At 41.9% G+C, this 19,935-nt stretch overlaps 1 protein-coding gene across 3 annotated transcripts in view; it reads right to left on the bottom strand.

Annotated features, from left to right (window-relative positions):
- The window catches only part of LOC134541120 (protein cappuccino), a 136,739-nt gene that overhangs the window by 8,836 nt on the left and 107,968 nt on the right, over positions 1-19,935 (bottom strand). For all 3 annotated transcript variants that reach the window (XM_063384301.1, XM_063384300.1, XM_063384302.1), the window contains exons 8-14: positions 16,225-16,327; positions 14,423-14,682; positions 10,689-10,750; positions 8,361-8,570; positions 5,463-5,657; positions 3,409-3,544; positions 3,209-3,301 (exon numbers count right to left, since the gene is read on the bottom strand). In XM_063384301.1, the coding sequence (XP_063240371.1) occupies positions 3,209-3,301; positions 3,409-3,544; positions 5,463-5,657; positions 8,361-8,570; positions 10,689-10,750; positions 14,423-14,682; positions 16,225-16,327 (1,059 nt within the window). The remainder of the gene's footprint in view (positions 1-3,208; positions 3,302-3,408; positions 3,545-5,462; positions 5,658-8,360; positions 8,571-10,688; positions 10,751-14,422; positions 14,683-16,224; positions 16,328-19,935) is intronic.

The raw sequence follows: 19,935 nt of genomic DNA, 5'->3' as shown, positions 1-19,935 counted from the left end.
TTACAACAATTTTTAATCGGCTCGATATAGTGTCTAAGGGAGTAATGATTATTTACTCTGCAACCTCATTTTGGTCAACCCTTGCAGTAAGTGTTGATGTTATAAGAAATTATTTCTGACAAATTTGTTTTTTCCAGATAATATTTGACAGGTTAACAAACACTCCCAAAAATTTTATGCTTTATAAATAATTTTATCCTTCAAACTATTTTTTTTCCATCTGTTGACTCAATGTTATCTATCAAACCCTTTTAAACTAAAGTTAGTATTTGGTACTTCTCTCGGGTGGTAAGTATAATAATATTAAATGGTTGAAAATTATTATTTTTTATTTAAAGGAGATTTATATACATATTTTAATTTTTCCAAAAAATCTTCCCTATCTCTAGTCTCTTGGTCCGATTTTTCCCATCAAATAAATCGATCAAGAATTCCCATCTATATTTGATGTAAATGTTTTGAAGTAATTTTTTTTTAAACCACAGTGCTGCCAATCTTTCTTGTCCATTCTTGTGGTGGATTCTCTATGACATAACAGTGGAAACCAGCAATGGCGTATGTCCATAACCACGCGTCTCACTGGCTCGCTAATGACGCCAACAGATGTCTAGAATCAGCAATCAGCGAGCTTCCGGATGTTTTGGCGGGCTTTCGGGGAAGGTTTTAAGGTTGCCGATCAACCAGCGAGAGAGAAGAGAGAACAAGAGAACGAGAGAAAGAGATAGAGAGAGTACGAGAAAAAGAGATACGAGAGAAAAGAGAAATAGAGAAAAGAGAAATAGATAAAGAAAGATAACGAGAGTACGGGAGTACGAAAGAAGGAGAGAACGAGAGAAAGCGAAAGAGAGTGAGAGAGAGTTGGAGTTGTTGGTAGTGATCCCAGTGAAATGTGGTTAGCGACGAAAGCAAACAGGATAGTTCTCCAGTGAGTGACCAAAGTCTGTCTCATGGTGGATTGCAGTGCAGAGTAAATGACGCACAGTGTTGCCAGATTGATACCACCCAGCTTTTAAACATTAATAGTTTTATTAAGTATCCCATCGTTTGTCAAAATATGCTTTAATAAATTTTTAATTATACCATTACTTGATTTTTGTAAGACCATAAAATAGTTTGTTATGACAGTTTGTTATATTGTGAAACAAAAAAAAATTACCTATTAAGTAATAAACCCCAATTATTCTTTCACAGGAGAGAAACTATTTGTAACAGTCAGATAATATTAAAAACATGGCATTCCAAGAAAGCATGAGTAATTGTGCAATACTGAAAAAAACCAAACTTCTTAAAATATAATAAAATAAAATGGAATCTTTCAATCACATCTCCTAAGAAATAATAAAAAAAATTATCGAAATCATCATCAGATGATGATGCTCTAGATGAAATACACCAGGAAAATGTATTCCTGTAATTTCTCATTCCAAATTTCACTTTACATATTAGTTTTCCGATGCGTTAAACAAATCCCCATTGTGTGACAGAAGTTGTCTCAAACTATTGCAACGTATGGCGCAAATCCGGCAACAGGGCAACACGAAACAAAGGACATCTCTAATGGCAGGTACTGTGCGTGGGAAAGATAGAGAGAGTAGACGCCCTTTTTAGATGCACAACTGCAATCTACGGATTAGACGCGCTGCAGCTACGCGGTGCATGCGAGTAAGTAGAGGGCATACTCATGTAAGAACACCATAGACAAGAGGTGTAATAAATTATATGTTTTAACCCATCGAGTCACACACATTGTTGGTTCCCAAGTCATATCTATTTTTTTTTGCTACCAAACTATTCTTTTTTTATATTTGTGTGTGGTAATAGTCTTACGCTATAATCACAACATTGAGGATTAATTATTTTATAATAATTAATAGAGACCCGGAAATTTCACGGATTCTTCTGGCCTCAGGATAGAATTCAAAGTTATAGGTGTGCTCGACCCATTGGTTGGTTTCTTAGCGAGAACATTTTTATCCTTGTTATTTGGCACTACCTGATTCGCTCAGTTCTCTCCTAGCTGGGCATCATTGGCTCACGGTCGTAGATGGGCGTGTCCAAACAACTGCGTGCCAATCATGAACACAGTGCGACAGTGTGGAGGTTTGCATTCTAGCTTGTGACTAAATGAATGCGCGAAATTTCCGGGTCTCTAATAATTAATGAAAGTAATAACAAAACTTATTTATTTCATAGCCATAATATATTGTTATGAGCTGGGAAGCAGAGCCGTGATGTGTGTGTCGCGTACCTGGGCGGGCCCTCCAGCAGTGGTCTGGCCACTGACGTCATGCGCGCATTAGCGCGGCTCAACCTCGCCACCCCTCACCCCTTCACCCGCCTCATCCTTCCTCGGCGCTGTTATCTACCGCTGAGCGGCCTTGTGAATTCCGCAGGCCGCCGCGCGGAGTGGCGCGAACGAACGCCGCCTTTCTGGACATTTCGGGCGTCGGGATCGGCCCCACGGATGATCGCGACTCAGTCACGGACGCTCTCGTCGGTTCGAGAAGGGCGCCACAAGTATATGAGCAGCGACGCCGAGTTCCGCGACAGTTCAGAGAGTCCGGAGAGTTCCGCGAGTGAAGGTAAGTGCGACATCGGCGCAGAGGGTGAGAGACCCTCTGGAGAGTGGCGCGACATTGAGCCACGGGATCGTGAGTGTGCAGCGACTCTGTGTGTGGTCAGGCGCGAGGTAAGTGGCGAACCACTGTGAGAAGTACGAACGATGGAACTTGGTAGACATTGAGTGACTTGCAAATAAACATTGTTAAGTGCCAGTGATTGGTTATCAGAAATTTTTAAGTACAATTATTTATTATTAATTAATAAAACTGTAATAAAACTTAATTGGGATATCCATTACGAACCCAGTTCTCTCCATATAGGTCGTAACAATATGATGTCCACTGGAATGCAGTTGTAGAGCCACACATTCAAGGTCTGATAAATTACACGTGTCATTGAGTTATAAATTGTCCACAGTGCAATGTTCACAAACAGAAATTAATGTAAATTTTATATTGAATAAAGATATGTTTTTATCAATCAAATGGGGTATCATTTCGAGACCCTGCTATCCCCCTTCTCAAGTTCGTGACAATGTCTAGGAACCATGAAGCAAAAAAAAAAATGGAAATTTTCCTTCATTCACACCATGGTACAAATCACTTTAAACATTACGAATGGAAAAAAAAATACAAAAGCAACTCACCTCTTTTCAAAAATGCTTCCATTTTCTCCTTGAAAGGCTGTACATTGTCCTCATTAGATGCCGCAATCACTTTTTCAGTCTTTGTCTCGCAAGCTGTAAGGAAAAAAAATATAATAATTTTAAAGACACAGTAGTATGCAATACACGTCCGCGTGTACCCACAACACAAGACAAAAAAAATGTTACACTTCGCTACTTACTTTTCAGTTCAGACTTCAGTTTGTCCAAATCGTTTTTCAAATCTTCAAAATTGACACTCCCAGCTCTGTCGATGTCACCCGGCTCGGGTGTCGGCAGTGCTAGGTTAGGATCCAGGCTTGAGCCGTCGCATGTTTTCTGAAAGACAGTAAGTATCACAGTTAGATGGGGGACTTCTATTAACAACGATACGTCAAATAGCTACACTATGTAAAAAAAAATATTTGTCCTGTAATTAGTCCACGAACATGTATTGAACATCTGTACCCAAAATGTATCACATATTTTTTTTTTCCTTGCATTCTCAAATAAAATCAAAATATTTCGTTAAAAACATTTTTTTTTTAGAGCAGGCACATTAAATGTGATGCAAATCCTGGAGATTCAAATAAAAAACACATCACCGTAAGAATGATTTAATTTAAACCTAAAATAATACCGAGTAGTGACACACTCCTCCTAATCGGTTTGGCGCATGGTCAAAACGTCTTAAGATGTAAAAATCAAGAGACTGCCGTGTAAGGGCGTGAAATCACGGAAACTTGCCTTGTGATCAAGATCAATGTAGAGGCTTTGAAATGTTATACGTGGAAGATGAATGAAAAGTATACAAATTATTTTAGTAAGTGAGAAGAATATGAATAGCTGGTTTCATCGAAGATGAAAATATTATTTTTATTTCTAACACAGAAATTAAGTTGATTAATTATGCCATTAAAACAATGTAACCAAACATAGTAGAGATTACCGAAAGTAAAGATTGAGTCTTGATACAACTTCAAATCTTAACACGTTGAATATTATCATTAAAATTGAAAAAAAAAATATCAAAAACATAACATGTGTTTTCATTGTAAACATGCTTTAACTTTGCTGAATTTAACAAATATGAATATTCATGCATTTGAAACCAAATGTTCTATCTCTTGCCAAGAGCAACCAAATAAATAGAACAAGCAATGATATCACGGTAAATTTTTACACCAAAGCAACAAATACTGCACAAATTTTTTTTTACAGAAATATTAGTTCACGTTTACATATAAATATAGAAAAAAATTTTGAGAGAGTCTTTTAGTACGTGCCAATGATGTCTAACATCTAACCTCGGTAATGAGCAAATTTATGTGTTCTCACGCGGCAAATAAACTTATAATACGAAAAACTGAGACAAAATTAAAATAATATATTATTAAAAATAATACAGTGTGTGATAAATATACAAAAAATTGTGTTTCCAACTACATTCCTTGAAGCGAATCACACGCCACCAGAATTCTTTGCCGCAGCAGCTACCTACGACGAATATCGAATCATTCGTTCTGCAGAGCTAAAAGGTTAAAACTCGATAATAATGAAACCGCTCCAATGGAAGAGGAGACTTGGAAAAAAAAAATACTGAACCCCGGCTTTGACACTTTTTTTTTCGACAAGGAATTTTAATTAAAATACTGCCCACTTTTTTTTTAAAAAAATTCACTACATTTTGGTGAACTTTGGTCTGCGCCATCTGCCACAGTTGGCAGCACCGCGGTTACACATTTCCGTTCCACGCGACTTCCGATACGTCCGCGAAATGACTCCCCGTCAGATGCCGTGTAACCGAGATCTAAGATGTGGCACACGGATATCTGGTTGTTAGGTAGGTAACTGGAAGTATCTTGCAAGGCCTCCACAAGGGTCCAGGGCACGGGAACAGCCCTGTTTATTTTTAAATGTTTTAACTATTATAATTTTTTACAAACTAAAAAAAAAAAAAAAAAAAAAAAAAAATGAATATTTTTTTTAGAAGATTTTTCACACCTACAACTAATTTTATTTTCTGTAACTATTTTCATTTTCATCTCAGTGTGTGAAATAAATGTACATACTCACGGTGGTTATTTTGAAGTAAAATAATTTTTATAAATAAAGCGTAGCTTGGACTTTTAAAATAGTAACCATAATTATACCCCTGTATTTTCAGGTTAAATAAGATACTAATATGAGTGTCGGTAAGAAACGACCATGCAGTTATAATGTAGCACAGGGGGAGGTGGATCCTGGGTTACCGCACCTTGATGTAGGTCCTCACGATGAAGTGCAGCAGCGTCACGGAGCTGTCCTTGCTCTTGACGTCCTTCAGGCGGGCCAGGATCTCCAGCCCGAAGCCGTCCGCCTGGCCGCGGGTCCTGTTGCCGCCGTTCATGTAGTTGCCCAGCGCCAGGATGATGGCTAGCACCACCTTCAGGCTCTCCGCCGTCGTCAGGAACTGCGCGGGGCGCGGCGAGCACTCGTACATGTGTCTATGTGTCTCTCTGGATACAACTGTATCTCTTGAGATCACTCCGTCTCTCCAAATAACTATATCTCTTGAGATCACTATAGTATCTCCATATAACTACACCTCTTCCTATATATATCTCGAGAGCACTCTATCTCTCCATTTAACTATATATCTCTACATCTCTTTCTATCCATCTCTCGACCTTGAGATCACTCTCTCTCCATATACCTATATCTCTCTCCATATCTTTCTATATATCTCGCAAGATAACTCTATCTCTCCATATAATTATATCTCTCTACATCTTTTTCTATATATATCTCAAGATCACTCTCTCTTCATATAACTATATCTCTCTACATCTCTTTCCATCTATATCTCTCAATCTTTCTATCTATTTCTATACGTCTCTATATATATATAATTCTTTTTGCGAATGGCTACTGCCTTGAATTAGGGTGAATGATGCTTGCACTGTTGATAATTTTCACCTTCACTTTACAAAGAACTGGTTACAAACTGTCCAGGGATCTTTGTAAATTTACTTTGAGCATGACTCCAAAAGAATATTATTGGTGTATCAACAAAAATTTTTAAAAAACCTAAAACTATTTAAGTCTACAGCAAGATCGCTCTTCTTTTGTCCATGTGTGTGTTTACTTTATTTTTTTTAGAACGAAAGACACAACTCAGATGTCGAAATACTGCGTAGTTTCTACAAAAATTCTGTTAGTTAAAATTATGAAGTTAGATCTCTTAGATTATTGAAGTTAAATTCTTCATTGAAAAGTCCACGTAGTTTCTAACATTATGTGTTTCTCATAAGTGACAACCTGTCACACCAAAAAAAAAAAAAAAAAAAAACCCTAGGCAATTTAAAAGCATTTATTTTAAGAAAAAAATCAAAAGGTACTAACCTAACTTGTAAAATGTTTTAGTGATATTTCTAAACGTGTATTGAAAAGTATTTACTGACTGGTACAATAGCGACAACTGCAATATTATCTTAATTTGTTCGCACAGGAGCTATTTCTACATTTTTACTGGAACATAATAAAAAAAACTTAATTCTTCGATACATAAAGGGGTAGAGACACTATTTTATATTAAAATATCTGCTCACCTACAAGTATATTTCAATTTTACTAAGGTTCAGTGTAATTTCCATATTTTGTATGTAGAATATAAAAAAAAAAGTATGTCCAAGCGTTACAGAAATTACAGCATAAGTGGAAGTCATTCAAGTTATATATCTATTACTATAATGTCCTTATTGTACAGTGCTTTGTCTATCTCAAGCGTTTGATATTAAAAATTTGAAATTTAATTATGTATATTGCAAATAACCTGTTAAAATATCTAACATGTAATATAGAAAGATTAAGTTTTCACAATAGTACATGTATTACACTGAGACATATTGGTGCAGCAAGGAAGGGAAAATGGAGTAAATGGAAGGCTTTTAGCAAAAGGAAGGAAAGAAGGAGTAAAGAAAGTCCTACTAGAGAGAGCCGAGAAAGTAGTAGAGGGTCAAGAAAGTAGTAGAGATTCGAGAAAGTCGCAGAGAGAGTATAGTAGTAGTAGAGAGAGTATAGTAGTAGTAGTATAGGGAGTCGAGAGGATCGTAGTAGAGAGATGGTTGAGAAGTTTGTAGTAGAGAGATGGTTGAGAAGCTGGTAGTAGAGAGTCGAGAAAGTTGTAGAAAGAGAGATGAGAATGTCACAGTAGAGAGAGTCGAGAATGTCACAGTAGAGAGAGTCGAGAAAGTCATAGTAGAGAGAGTCAATAAGGTCGTAGTAGAGAGAGTCAAAAAGATGGTACATAGTAGATAGTGAAAAATTTGTAGTAGAAACAGTCGATAAAGTCGTAGTAGAAACAGTCGATAAAGTCGTAGTAGAGAGAGTCGATAAAGTTGTAGTAGAGAGCAAGTAAGCCATAATGAAGGGAGAGGAGTCACGTTTAGAGGGAGATGCGCAAGTCTATGAGAGAGGGAGGCAATTCGTAGAGGTAGAGGTACGGAGGCAATTCGTAGAGGTACGGAGGCAATTCGTAGAGGTACGGAGGCAATTCGTAGAGGTACGGAGGCAATTCGTAGAGGTACGGAGGCAATTCGTAGAGGTACGGAGGCAATTCGTAGAGGTACGGAGGCAATTCGTAGAGGTACGGAGGCAATTCGTAGAGGTACGGAGGCATTTCGTAGAGGTACGGAGGCATTTCGTAGAGGTACGGAGGCAATTCGTAGAGGTACGGAGGCAATTCGTAGGGGTACGGAGGCAATTCGTAGGGGTACGGAGGCAATTCGTAGAGGTACGGAGGCAATTCGTAGAGGTACGGAGGCAATTCGTAGAGGTACGGAGGCAATTCGTAGAGGTACGGAGGCAATTCGTAGAGGTACGGAGGCAATTCGTAGAGGTACGGAGGCAATTCGTAGAGGTAAGGAGGCAATTCGTAGAGGTAAGGAGGAAAGTCAAAAAGAGGGAGGGAAGCAAGTCGTATTTGGTGTAAAGTATTAAAAGAGGGAGGGGAGGAAAGATGAGTTGGTGTGTAAGTGTGGGTTTGGGGACGGGACAATATTTGTATTGGAAAACATCTCACTTCATGTGTTCCATAAGAATTCTTGGCATGGATTAAAATCCCAAGCTCAGCCCAAGTGAACAACGTGGCAACTCTGTCCGGCGGGGCACGCACCTCGCACGTGGACCTCAGGTTGTTGAGCTTGCTCTCGATGGAGCAGACGGAGTCGTCGAACTGCGACTGGAACATGAAGCACGAGATGCGGAACGCGAACATGGGGATCTCGGCCAGCTCGTAGAGGAACTGCTCCGGCTTGTCCAGGGGCGCGTCCGGGTTGGAGGCCACGTGGCTGCGGATGGCAGACAGCTCCTCCTCGGTGGCTCTCTGGAAGAGAAAAAGTCGTCTGTAAAGTCGGTTTACGGACGATAGTTTAACGTGACAACGTCATAACAAAACATTGATGAAATTATTGCATACTTTTATGAATAAAATTGAATCACTTTTAATTGAATTATCACTATTTTTGTATGGATACAAAGAAGGAGTGAAATTAAATCTACAATTTAATTGATAAAATTTACTTTTATTTGCACTCATTAATTCAAATATGTTTATTACTTTAACGAAGAGATTATTTTAACTATAACTTTTACACATGTTTGCTATTTAACTTCTTCCAATCTGTGTTATTCTGTTAAGGATAGGACGATGATAGGAAAAGTAGGAAATTAATGGGAGTGTTTCAAGTTTAATGTGCTTCGAAAAAGTCAAATCGATGGTTGTTCCAATTGAGTGGGAAAGAGATAGATGCGGCGCAAGCGTACAATGAGCGTAACGGGACACAACATAATGGTACAATGTGCGTAACGGGACACTTTTTCGTGCGTGCAGCCGGCGTTAATTGATTTATTAGACGTCACGTCAAAAAAATTACCAGTAGGTATTAACAAGGCCCAAATAATGCATTCTAAAAATTTCTTGTGTTATTATTACAGTCTAACACAACTGAGCGAAATAAGACTAAGTCACGAAAGCCTCTATAATTGTTCTACTTCTTACTGTACTTGCAATAAACAGCACATTATGGCATAAACAAAGGGGGGTTGCCTGTGAAGTCGGTTTACGGACAATAATTTTACGTGATAACATCATAAGAAAACATTGACGAAAAATTGCATACTTTTTAATTTTCAAATATTATATACAGTTTTTGCAAATTTAATTTCAATAATTTGTCTAAATATAATCATGAACATTAGTTATAGAAATAAACTGAAATAAATGTAAATAAATTATTAAATTGAAATGACTAAATTGGACAAATAATTCAAATTTTTTTTAATTGCTGCTTTTAGAAAGCCCGTCTTAACCTGTTTGATATTATAGAAGATTTTCTCGCACGCTCGGCTCAGGCAGAACGTGACAATGAGTCATGCTTTTTCATGCGTGCAGCCGGCGTTCATCGATTTATAAGACGTTAACAAGTCAAAAAACAGAAAACACCCGATGGTATTAAACTAAAAATGTTCGCAGGCTTTCAACGGCCACTGTCCGAAGCAGCTTGGCTTCTGGGTTGTAGCCGTGTTCCTAGGCGAATAATTCACTCGACGTTTCGGTCGACATTGCAGTCGCCATCATCAGGAAGCAGTGAATTATTCGCCTGGGACACGGCTACAACCCAGAAGCCAAGCTACTTCGGTGTTAAAACTAAATTTGGTTCTCAAAATACAAGCTGATTCACTCGTTACTCCATTTGGAGGAAAATACGTCACTGAAATGTGGGTCCTATTCCCAGTATTGAAGGAGTAGTTCGAAAGATCGTAACTGTCTCACAATAGAAACAGCTAATTACGGATGGGGGTGGATGATGGAAATTGTTTACAAAAGGACTGCACAAAAATTTGAACTATCATACCATAGACGGAAATATTTTTAGAACGTATTCTTTAAACTTTTTGCATGTATCAATGGCTCTTTCCCCAATTGGTAGAGGGTGAACCTGTAAACTTTATCTGACAACAGGATGGAGCCTTTTTCCATTGGAATCTCTTTGTACGAGAGTGGTTGAAAGTCGACGACAAGAGCTCTTTTTCGCTGGCCTCCTCGTTCACCTGACGTAACGTCTTAAGATTTTTTCCCTTTAAGGCTTTATAAAAGATTGTGTCTATGTTCCGCCGCTACCTAATGATTTGTCAAGATTTGAGATACAGAACTGAAAAGGCTTTTGCTTCTATTACTCCGGACTTATTAACCAAAGTGTGGACTTTAGGTTGGATGTGTGCTGTATAATTAAAGGTGCACATATTGAACATATGTAAAAAAAATAAACTAGGTTAGTTTACATTAAATTTTATGCATGATTTGTTGTAAATAGTTCGAATTTAACTGTTGAAACTGGAAAGTTATATTATGGACATCGTGCATTATTTCGAAAGCACACATTTTAACCATTTTCACTTATAAGTAATTAATTTCTAAAGTTATGTAGGCCTTCATACTTACAACATCGTAAATTTGTTGCAGTGCTTCCAAGTTCACCGCAGACGTGTCGAAATTGTAAATGGCTAAAAAAAAAAAGAAAGAAAAAGCCATTGTAATGTTTGATATCAGTAGGCATGCTAAAGTACAATTTCCATGATATAAATTGTGTTTGTTCATGAAGTTTGAATTCATGCAAATATATGCCTGTGATGTGTGTCATGACATTAAATAATTATAAATAATAATAATAAATAATAATTTTAAAAAATAATTAAAATTTACTTATGAAAATTCCTTCAAAAATATATTCCTCAGCGTAATCTCCACCAAAGTACATGCACGTTTCATCAATGCTTCAGTAACATAAAATTCTTTAATTTGATGGTTTGATCACATTAGGAGAGACAGCAATTCTATCGTACAATCAACAAGTACCACTGCCAAATTGAAATAATAATAATGCGCATGCGTACGAACAGTCAACATGAAAAGAATATCGTGAAGATGGATGATACTGGCATTTATTTACATTCTTAGAAAGTACTTGCCAAGTACCTTAATGATTGATCAGTATGTGACTAAATGACTGAGTTATTTTTGCAGTACATACATGTAACTGTCGATTTCTAGTTTTTTTTTTTTTTTAATTTTTCTGACGCCACCGGGAATCCAACTTAGACAAGTCGAGCGGGTGGAGAGAGAGAATGGTTGTAAGAGAGGGGGGGACTCGGTCGGGAAGAGAATGTGGGGCGGTCGGGAAGAGAATGTGGGGCGGTCGGGAACAGAATGTGGGGCGGTCGGGAACAGAATGTGGGGCGGTCGGGAAGAGAATGTGGGGCGGTCGGGAAGAGAATGTGGGGCGGTCGGGAAGAGAATGTGGGGCGGTCGGGAAGAGAATGTGGGGCGGTCGGGAAGAGAATGTGGGGCGGTCGGGAAGAGAATGTGGGGCGGTCGGGAAGAGAATGTGGGGCGGTCGGGAAGAGAATGTGGGGCGGTCGGGAAGAGAATGTGGGGCGGTCGGGAAGAGAATGTGGGGCGGTCGGGAAGAGAATGTGGGGCGGTCGGGAAGAGAATGTGGGGCGGTCGGGAAGAGAATGTGGGGCGGTCGGGAAGAGAATGTGGGGCGGTCGGGAAGAGAATGTGGGGCGGTCGGGAAGAGAATGTGGGGCGGTCGGGAAGAGAATGTGGGGCGGTCGGGAAGAGAATGTGGGGCGGTCGGGAAGAGAATGTGGGGCGGTCGGGAAGAGAATGTGGGGCGGTCGGGAAGAGAATGTGGGGCGGTCGGGAAGAGAATGTGGGGCGGTCGGGAAGAGAATGTGGGGCGGTCGGGAAGAGAATGTGGGGCGGTCGGGAAGAGAATGTGGGGCGGTCGGGAAGAGAATGTGGGGCGGTCGGGAAGAGAATGTGGGGCGGTCGGGAAGAGAATGTGGGGCGGTCGGGAAGAGAATGTGGGGCGGTCGGGAAGAGAATGTGGGGCGGTCGGGAAGAGAATGTGGGGCGGTCGGGAAGAGAATGTGGGGCGGTCGGGAAGAGAATGTGGGGCGGTCGGGAAGAGAATGTGGGGCGGTCGGGAAGAGAATGTGGGGCGGTCGGGAAGAGAATGTGGGGCGGTCGGGAAGAGAATGTGGGGCGGTCGGGAAGAGAATGTGGGGCGGTCGGTAAGAGAATGTGGGGCGGTCGGGAAGAGAATGTGGGGCGGTCGGGAAGAGAATGTGGGGCGGTCGGGAAGAGAATGTGGGGCGGTCGGGAAGAGAATGTGGGGCGGTCGGGAAGAGAATGTGGGGCGGTCGGGAAGAGAATGTGGGGCGGTCGGGAAGAGAATGTGGGGCGGTCGGGAAGAGAATGTGGGGCGGTCGGGAAGAGAATGTGGGGCGGTCGGGAAGAGAATGTGGGGCGGTCGGGAAGAGAATGTGGGGCGGTCGGGAAGAGAATGTGGGGCGGTCGGGAAGAGAATGTGGGGCGGTCGGGAAGAGAATGTGGGGCGGTCGGGAAGAGAATGTGGGGCGGTCGGGAAGAGAATGTGGGGCGGTCGGGAAGAGAATGTGGGGCGGTCGGGAAGAGAATGTGGGGCGGTCGGGAAGAGAATGTGGGGCGGTCGGGAAGAGAATGTGGGGCGGTCGGGAAGAGAATGTGGGGCGGTCGGGAAGAGAATGTGGGGCGGTCGGGAAGAGAATGTGGGGCGGTCGGGAAGAGAATGTGGGGCGGTCGGGAAGAGAATGTGGGGCGGTCGGGAAGAGAATGTGGGGCGGTCGGGAAGAGAATGTGGGGCGGTCGGGAAGAGAATGTGAGGCGGTCGGGAAGAGAATGTGAGGCGGTCGGGAAGAGAATGTGAGGCGGTCGGGAAGAGAATGTGAGGCGGTCGGGAAGAGAATGTGAGGCGGTCGGGAAGAGAATGTGAAGCGGTCGGGAAGAGAATGTGAAGCGGTCGGGAAGAGAATGTGAGGCGGTCGGGAAGAGAATGTGGGGCGGTCGGGAAGAGAATGTGGGGCGGTCGGGAAGAGAATGTGGGGCGGTCGGGAAGAGAATGTGGGGCGGTCGGGAAGAGAATGTGGGGCGGTCGGGAAGAGAATGTGGGGCGGTCGGGAAGAGAATGTGGGGCGGTCGGGAAGAGAATGTGGGGCGGTCGGGAAGAGAATGTGGGGCGGTCGGGAAGAGAATGTGGGGCGGTCGGGAAGAGAATGTGGGGCGGTCGGGAAGAGAATGTGGGGCGGTCGGGAAGAGAATGTGAGTCGGTCGGGAAGAGAATGTGAGTCGGTCGGGAAGAGAATGTGAGGCGGTCGGGAAGAGAATGTGAGGCGGTCGGGAAGAGAATGTGAGTCGGTCGGGAAGAGAATGTGAGGCGGTCGGGAAGAGAATGTGAGGCGGTCGGGAAGAGAATGTGAGGCGGTCGGGAAGAGAATGTGAGGCGGTCGGGAAGAGAATGTGAGGCGGTCGGGAAGAGAATGTGAGGCGGTCGGGAAGAGAATGTGAAGCGGTCGGGAAGAGAATGTGAGGCGGTCGGGAAGAGAATGTGAGGCGGTCGGGAAGAGAATGTGAAGCGGTCGGGAAGAGAATGTGAAGCGGTCGGGAAGAGAATGTGAAGCGGTCGGGAAGAGAATGTGAGGCGGTCGAAAAGATAGGTGGAACTCGGGCGGGAGGAGAGGGAGACTATTTGAAGGAGAGAGGAACTCGTATGAGAGGATAGTAAACTTGAGCAGGATTGTATTATTAACCATAATTTAAAAAAAAAAACTCTATAATTTTTAAATTTAAAAAAAAAATGCACAGCATAATAATGCGTACACAAGACTAATTTTGATAGTGATGAACTTGAAGCGGGAGGTTATGGGTCAAAAAACTGACTTGCCCTTTTTTTTATGAACGTACGCGGTGTGTTCAGAAATCAAAAAATTTTTAATAGGTGACAAACAGGGGCGCAACAACTAAATTTCCAAAAGGGAGGGGGGGGGGGGCAATATACCTTTTTATAAAGAATCATCGATACCCCCAATTGGGAAAATTTGTATTTCAAGGTGGAAAATGGTGCTATTTTAAGCAGTTTTAATATAAAAAAAATTGATTACACAGGACTTTCTTTGCCCCCGTTTGCCCCCACTTCAAGGTTTCGGAGGATGGGGGGGGGGGGGGGGCAAAATACCCTTGCCCCCCTCTGTTGTTACGCCTCTGGTGACAAGGGATGCCAAAGTAAGCACTTTTTTTTTCCGTCGAGGAACACGTGTCCGGAGGGTTGAAGGGGTGAACCCCGTCCTCCTCACCGTTCTCGATCTCGGAGAACTCGACGTGCAGGCTGGAGGCGAGGATGCCCACGCTCTGCGAGCGCTTGCCGTCCAGGATCTTGGCGGCCTGCTGCCTGGCGGGGCGCTCCTCGCGGCGTCGCGGCGCCCTGCGCTCCACCACCTGGCGCGAGAACAGCTCCTCGAACTCCTTCATGTCCTCGATGCTCGCCTCCTCCAGCCGCTCCCACAGCGCGCTGCCTTCGGACCTGGCCGGATCCCCGTCAGCCTTCGCGCCGTCGCTAGAGGACAGTCAGGCTTCGTGCCATCGCTAGCACGGGCGTCGCAACCTTGGGGGACGGTTGGGGGGGGGAAGACCAGCCCCCCCCCCCCCAATAATAAAAGTCTTCAATTTCGTCCCCTCCAATAATACATTTAGCTTCGTGGTTATATTTAAAAAAAAAAAAAAATTGATTTCTGTGATATAACCAACCCCATATGTTGCGCATGGTGAATTTAGTTCCAATCGTGGTGACGCGAGCACTTTTTAATTCGATCTCCGTGTGAAAATCAAAATCAGGTCCGATACCGAATACGGATATGTTAACTGTGTTTATTTAAAAAAAAAATTTCTTCTATGAAAACATTTCTTATAAAAAATAATTTATATATTGCAACCATCTATAATTAGAATATTTAGGAAAGAAAAATGCCTAAAAACCACCTTTTTTGCACCTTCAAAACCCAAATTTTCCCGGGGGAGGACCCCTGGACCCCCCGCTTTATACCAGGGGATGGATATTCCTCAACAACTAAATAAATTGACTTCCCCCCCCCCCCCCCCAAAAAAATATCCTTGAGACGCCCATGATCGCTAGACACCGGAAACATTCGCGGGTTCATTTCGTGATACGCTAAAATCAGTGGCGGATCCAGGATTTTGGTTTGGGAGGGGCTTGACCCAGCTGAGGCTAGGCTTCATCAAGGCAAACACTAAAACAATAGTGGACCCAGATGATTTTGGAGGGGGACTTAAGCCCCTTAGCCACCCCCCTCTGGTTCCGCTACTGGCTAAAATTCAAATAATTATACGGTTGTGCTGCTTCTGCTATTGGTTCACTGTTAGTATGTAGGACTCTCGGCCAATTAGAGAACAATCAATCAAAGAGGTATGCAACCACAAGTTACCCACTTGAGACGCCTACAAAATTCGGTACCCAATGAACGGGCGCCGTTTGCCCAAGTAGGCAGAGGATCGTGGAACCTATCCTGGAGGTCATCATTGAACTCGCGAATTTTTTACCAGTCTCTAGATAATAGGGGAGTTTACAACTTCTAATAACGAGAACGTCGGTAGAGATAAAGACATTTTTCAGGGTGAAATAGGAACCGTGAGATGCTATATTGGTTTCAACATATTTTACGTTCATCCCACGGACCAGGTCCTCGCAGACCGGACCTCCCTAACGGACTGTCCCTCCCATATGGACTGCTCCCCCACACGGATAATCTCTCCCCCCCCCCCCCCCCCATGGACCAGGTTTCCAAGGACCGCCCCTCCCCCCCCCCCCCCACAAGCCACACAGACCGAGCCCCCATGAACAGGTCCTCCCTAACGGACTATCCCCCCCCACACTGACTATCCCACCACACGGATCACCCCCCTCCCCGCCATGGACCGCCCCCCCCCCACACGGACCGGGCCCCCATGGACCGGTCCTCCCACACGGACACGTCCCTCTCCTCACCATGGACTGGGTCCCCGAAGGCCTGGGTCGGACGGGGCATCACCAGGTAAGATCCAGGCATGGGTCTCACTCAGGCCTCCCTCACTTCATACGTACGTGGAGTCCGCCGTGGTCTCCGGCGCGGTGGCTGGGACCACTATTCGTGTCCAGTAGAGCGGCTTCATGGGAACTGGCGGGGCTAAGGGCTTCTTCCTCAGCACTGCAACCCACAGCATTTTAGAGTAACGATATTTGGAACTAAATAACCTAAGTTATAAGGCTGCTCGGCTTGTGGCTCGTGGGTTCCAGCCACTTCGGATAGGCGAAGAGTTTTATCGTTGTTTCGGTCCACATTACATTCAACCATCCTCAGGGTGTGAATGACCGAAGTGTCGACCGAATCGTCGATTAACTCTTCACCTTCGACGCAGCTCGAACCCACAAGAAAGCTGCCTGAGACAATGGCGCGAAAGCATGTAATCTCTTGGTACAGTTGGGCCTTTTTTTTTTGCGAATAATTTGCTGCTATAAATTTCAATTATAAAGTGATGTCTTGCAGGCAAAACACTCAATAAAATACATACATATATATATACGCAGGGGCGCAACAACAGGGGGGGGGGGGCAAGGGTATTTTGCCCCCGCCCCCCTCTGAAACCTTGAAGTGGGGGCAAACGGGGGCAAAAAAGTGCTGTGTAATCAATTTTTAGATGATAAAACTGCTTAAATAGCACCATTTTCCACCTTGAAATACAAATTTTCCCGGGGGAGGACCCCCAGACCCCTCTCTTCAATAGGGGGGATCGATGATTCTTTATAAAAAGGTATATTGCCCGCTGTTGGAAATTTAGTAGTTGCGCCCCTGTATATACGTTTACATACATTAATTATTGTAAGAATGAGAATGAATATTCCATTCACTTAGGTATGGTGTGGATACGATAATTACTCATTTTTTTAAGTTCACTGCTAAATATAATTTTTTAGATTTTTGTTTTTTGTTTTTTTGTTTTTTTGTCCTTTCAGGTTTAAGCATATTTGACTAGAATAACTCCTGCATAACATCACTTAATTTTATTTAGTTTGAATGTTTTAATATAAGGTTAGATTACGCTAATCATTAGTCCAATATCGTTTTACAGAAGATAAATGACTGAAACAACTATAAAAAACAAAACAAAATAAGAACTTTTCCAATTTAGTAGCTCCTAAGGTGAGAATAATTATGCAAAGAAAAATCAGCAATACTCATTTAGTACGAAATATTCGTAGTGGATGTGCTTTTTGTGACATAAGTTAACAGAGTATATCTGCAATTATCTTAAAGATAACTATATAATTTGGCTAATTTTATAACGTAATAAAAACACACATATCTCAAACGAGTTAAAGCAAAGCCGTATGGGTAGTTCCAGGGAAAAAAACTATTTTTTTTTAACTACAATAGTGTAGCTGAAGAATATCGCAAAGAAAAAAATCTAATACGTTTATAGTTCCGAATAATACATTTTTGAACTACTAAAAATTAGCGAAAAGTAAAAAAGCATGAGATAGCCCAACACACGCGGTAAAAAAAATAAAAAGTGTTGATCATTTACACGAAATCTTACAGTATTATTTAATTAGTAAAATGTTTGTGAACCATAAGTTTGCTTTTATTTATGGTATGAAAAGTATCAAATAGCATATCAATCCAGTGGTAGGATCATTTTCTAAATTTAAAATAACTGCTTACATATATCTCGACATTTTTCTTTAGTAGGCTTTGCATTGTTAGATGACGCGAGAAGAAAACCCAAACTGCTAAAATACAAATAGAGAGTACAACACTAAATAATCGCTTTGGGTATACGAAAGGTACAGATCTGTACCTTTTATATACCCAAACAGCAAAAAAAAAAAAAATAGAATTTATTATACACTGAAGAAATGCCTTTAAAACATTGTAATCGCTATGGTAGGAATAATTTAATTAGACCATTAAGACTGAAAGCTGTAAAATATTAATTTTTAATAAACCTTATCCACAATTAATATTAATATGTCAACAAAAGATATTTTTTTAAAAAAGTGGGTTTCACAAGGGAGTTTAGAAAGTATACACTAGGGGGGGGGGAAGGGGGGAAATAGAATAAAATAAATTATTTGATAAACCCATGCCATGCAGAGGAACTTAATATTATTAACAAAATATAGGTACCAATTGATTAAAATTAAAGTAGGTTTAAGTGAAGGAAACTTAGCTACTATGCCGTAAGCATAACGGTTTAGGGTTCAATAATGTAGGTGATCAGTTTTCTCAATATATGTACAAATAATAGAATTAAAAGGATATACCAATTTTACAGAGGTGTGCACATTTTATATAAATAACTAAACCGTATAACCAACTAACCATATAAATAACTAACCAAATAACCAAATCAAACTTTAAATATCCCTGGCCATGCAACAATAACAACTTACCCGCGTATGCAGGGTAGGTATAACTGCCATTAAAAACCGTACCTTGATTATTACAGTCTACGTGTTGTTACAATTAATGTTACAGCGATGTTGACTTAAAAAACGTTTATTGTTTAACTCCGACTAACATCGGAATAACTTTGGCAAGTTGGCATTGTGATCAGAGAGTAATTATGGAAATATATCCCTAGTCAAAATTTGGAATAATAAAGGCAATATTTTGGTAACATTAAATGCACACCAGTGAGCAAGCAATGCACACAAATAACTAAAGCGTATGATCAAATTAACATAAATAAATAAGAATCAACATCGGTAGTCACCGGCTAATAACCGAACCACTGATTTGGTAAAACATGCACTAGAGTAGTAGGAAAATACCGGTTCTGGGACAGGCGCAGGATCCAGGATCCGGCGGCCATCTTGGATGACGTCATCTAATCCGTATGCTAATCCATGCTAATCTGTATGCTAATCTATGCCAATCTATGCTAATCCATGCTTATCTATGCTAATCCATGCCAATCTATGCCAATCTATGCCAATCCGTATGCCAATCTATGCCAATCCGTATGCCAATCTATGCTAATCCATATGTTAATCCATGCTAATCCATGCTAATCCATCCGCCATTTTGTATTTCTAGAAATTTCCACCAACTTCGAATCGTGACGTCACCGTTGCACTTTTCGTCACGGCCGCCATCTTGGATTCGAATTTTTTTTTTTTCGAACTTCAACTTTTCGAAATTCGATGTAATCAGCCGCCATCTTGTTTCGTCTGCTGGTGGCCGCCATCTTGTTTTCGTCTGCTGGAGGCAGCCATCTTGTGACGTCGTATAGTTCTGTTGGTCGCCACCAGATAGCAGCAGGGATTATTTTATCTTTTTCTTTAACTAAAATATTTTCAGTGCCGAGGCTGGGATTCGATCCATGGGACGTGAAAACATCCAGGATGTCGTGGTTACGAGGCGGACGCCTTGACCACTAGACCACGAGACCAATTGGGATATGGTGGAATAAATAATCTATATATGCTACGTACTGACGGCAAGTTTATGATAAATGGGGGGAGGGTGTTTTTGCCTTCCTTAATGCATACCTAAGGCGCCACATTTGAAATTAAAATTATTATACAGCCGCCATCTTTAATTCCAGCACAGACTACCAGATGGCGCTAAATTCAAAAAATTAGTTGCCAGAGGCGCCGCCATCTTGGTTCTCAAGTTGGCTGGTAGATGTCGCTAGTATCGCGCGCCAAATTCAAAAATTAGTTGCCAGAGGCGCCGCCATCTTGGTTCTCAAGTTGGCTGGTAGATGTCGCTAGTATCGCGCGCCAAATTCAAAAATTAGTTGCCAGAGA

Source organism: Bacillus rossius, chromosome 18, assembly GCF_032445375.1.
Source record: "Bacillus rossius redtenbacheri isolate Brsri chromosome 18, Brsri_v3, whole genome shotgun sequence".
Classification (NCBI taxonomy): Eukaryota; Metazoa; Arthropoda; class Insecta; order Phasmatodea; family Bacillidae; genus Bacillus; species Bacillus rossius.
This window is presented reverse-complemented; position numbering and strand designations above follow the sequence as displayed.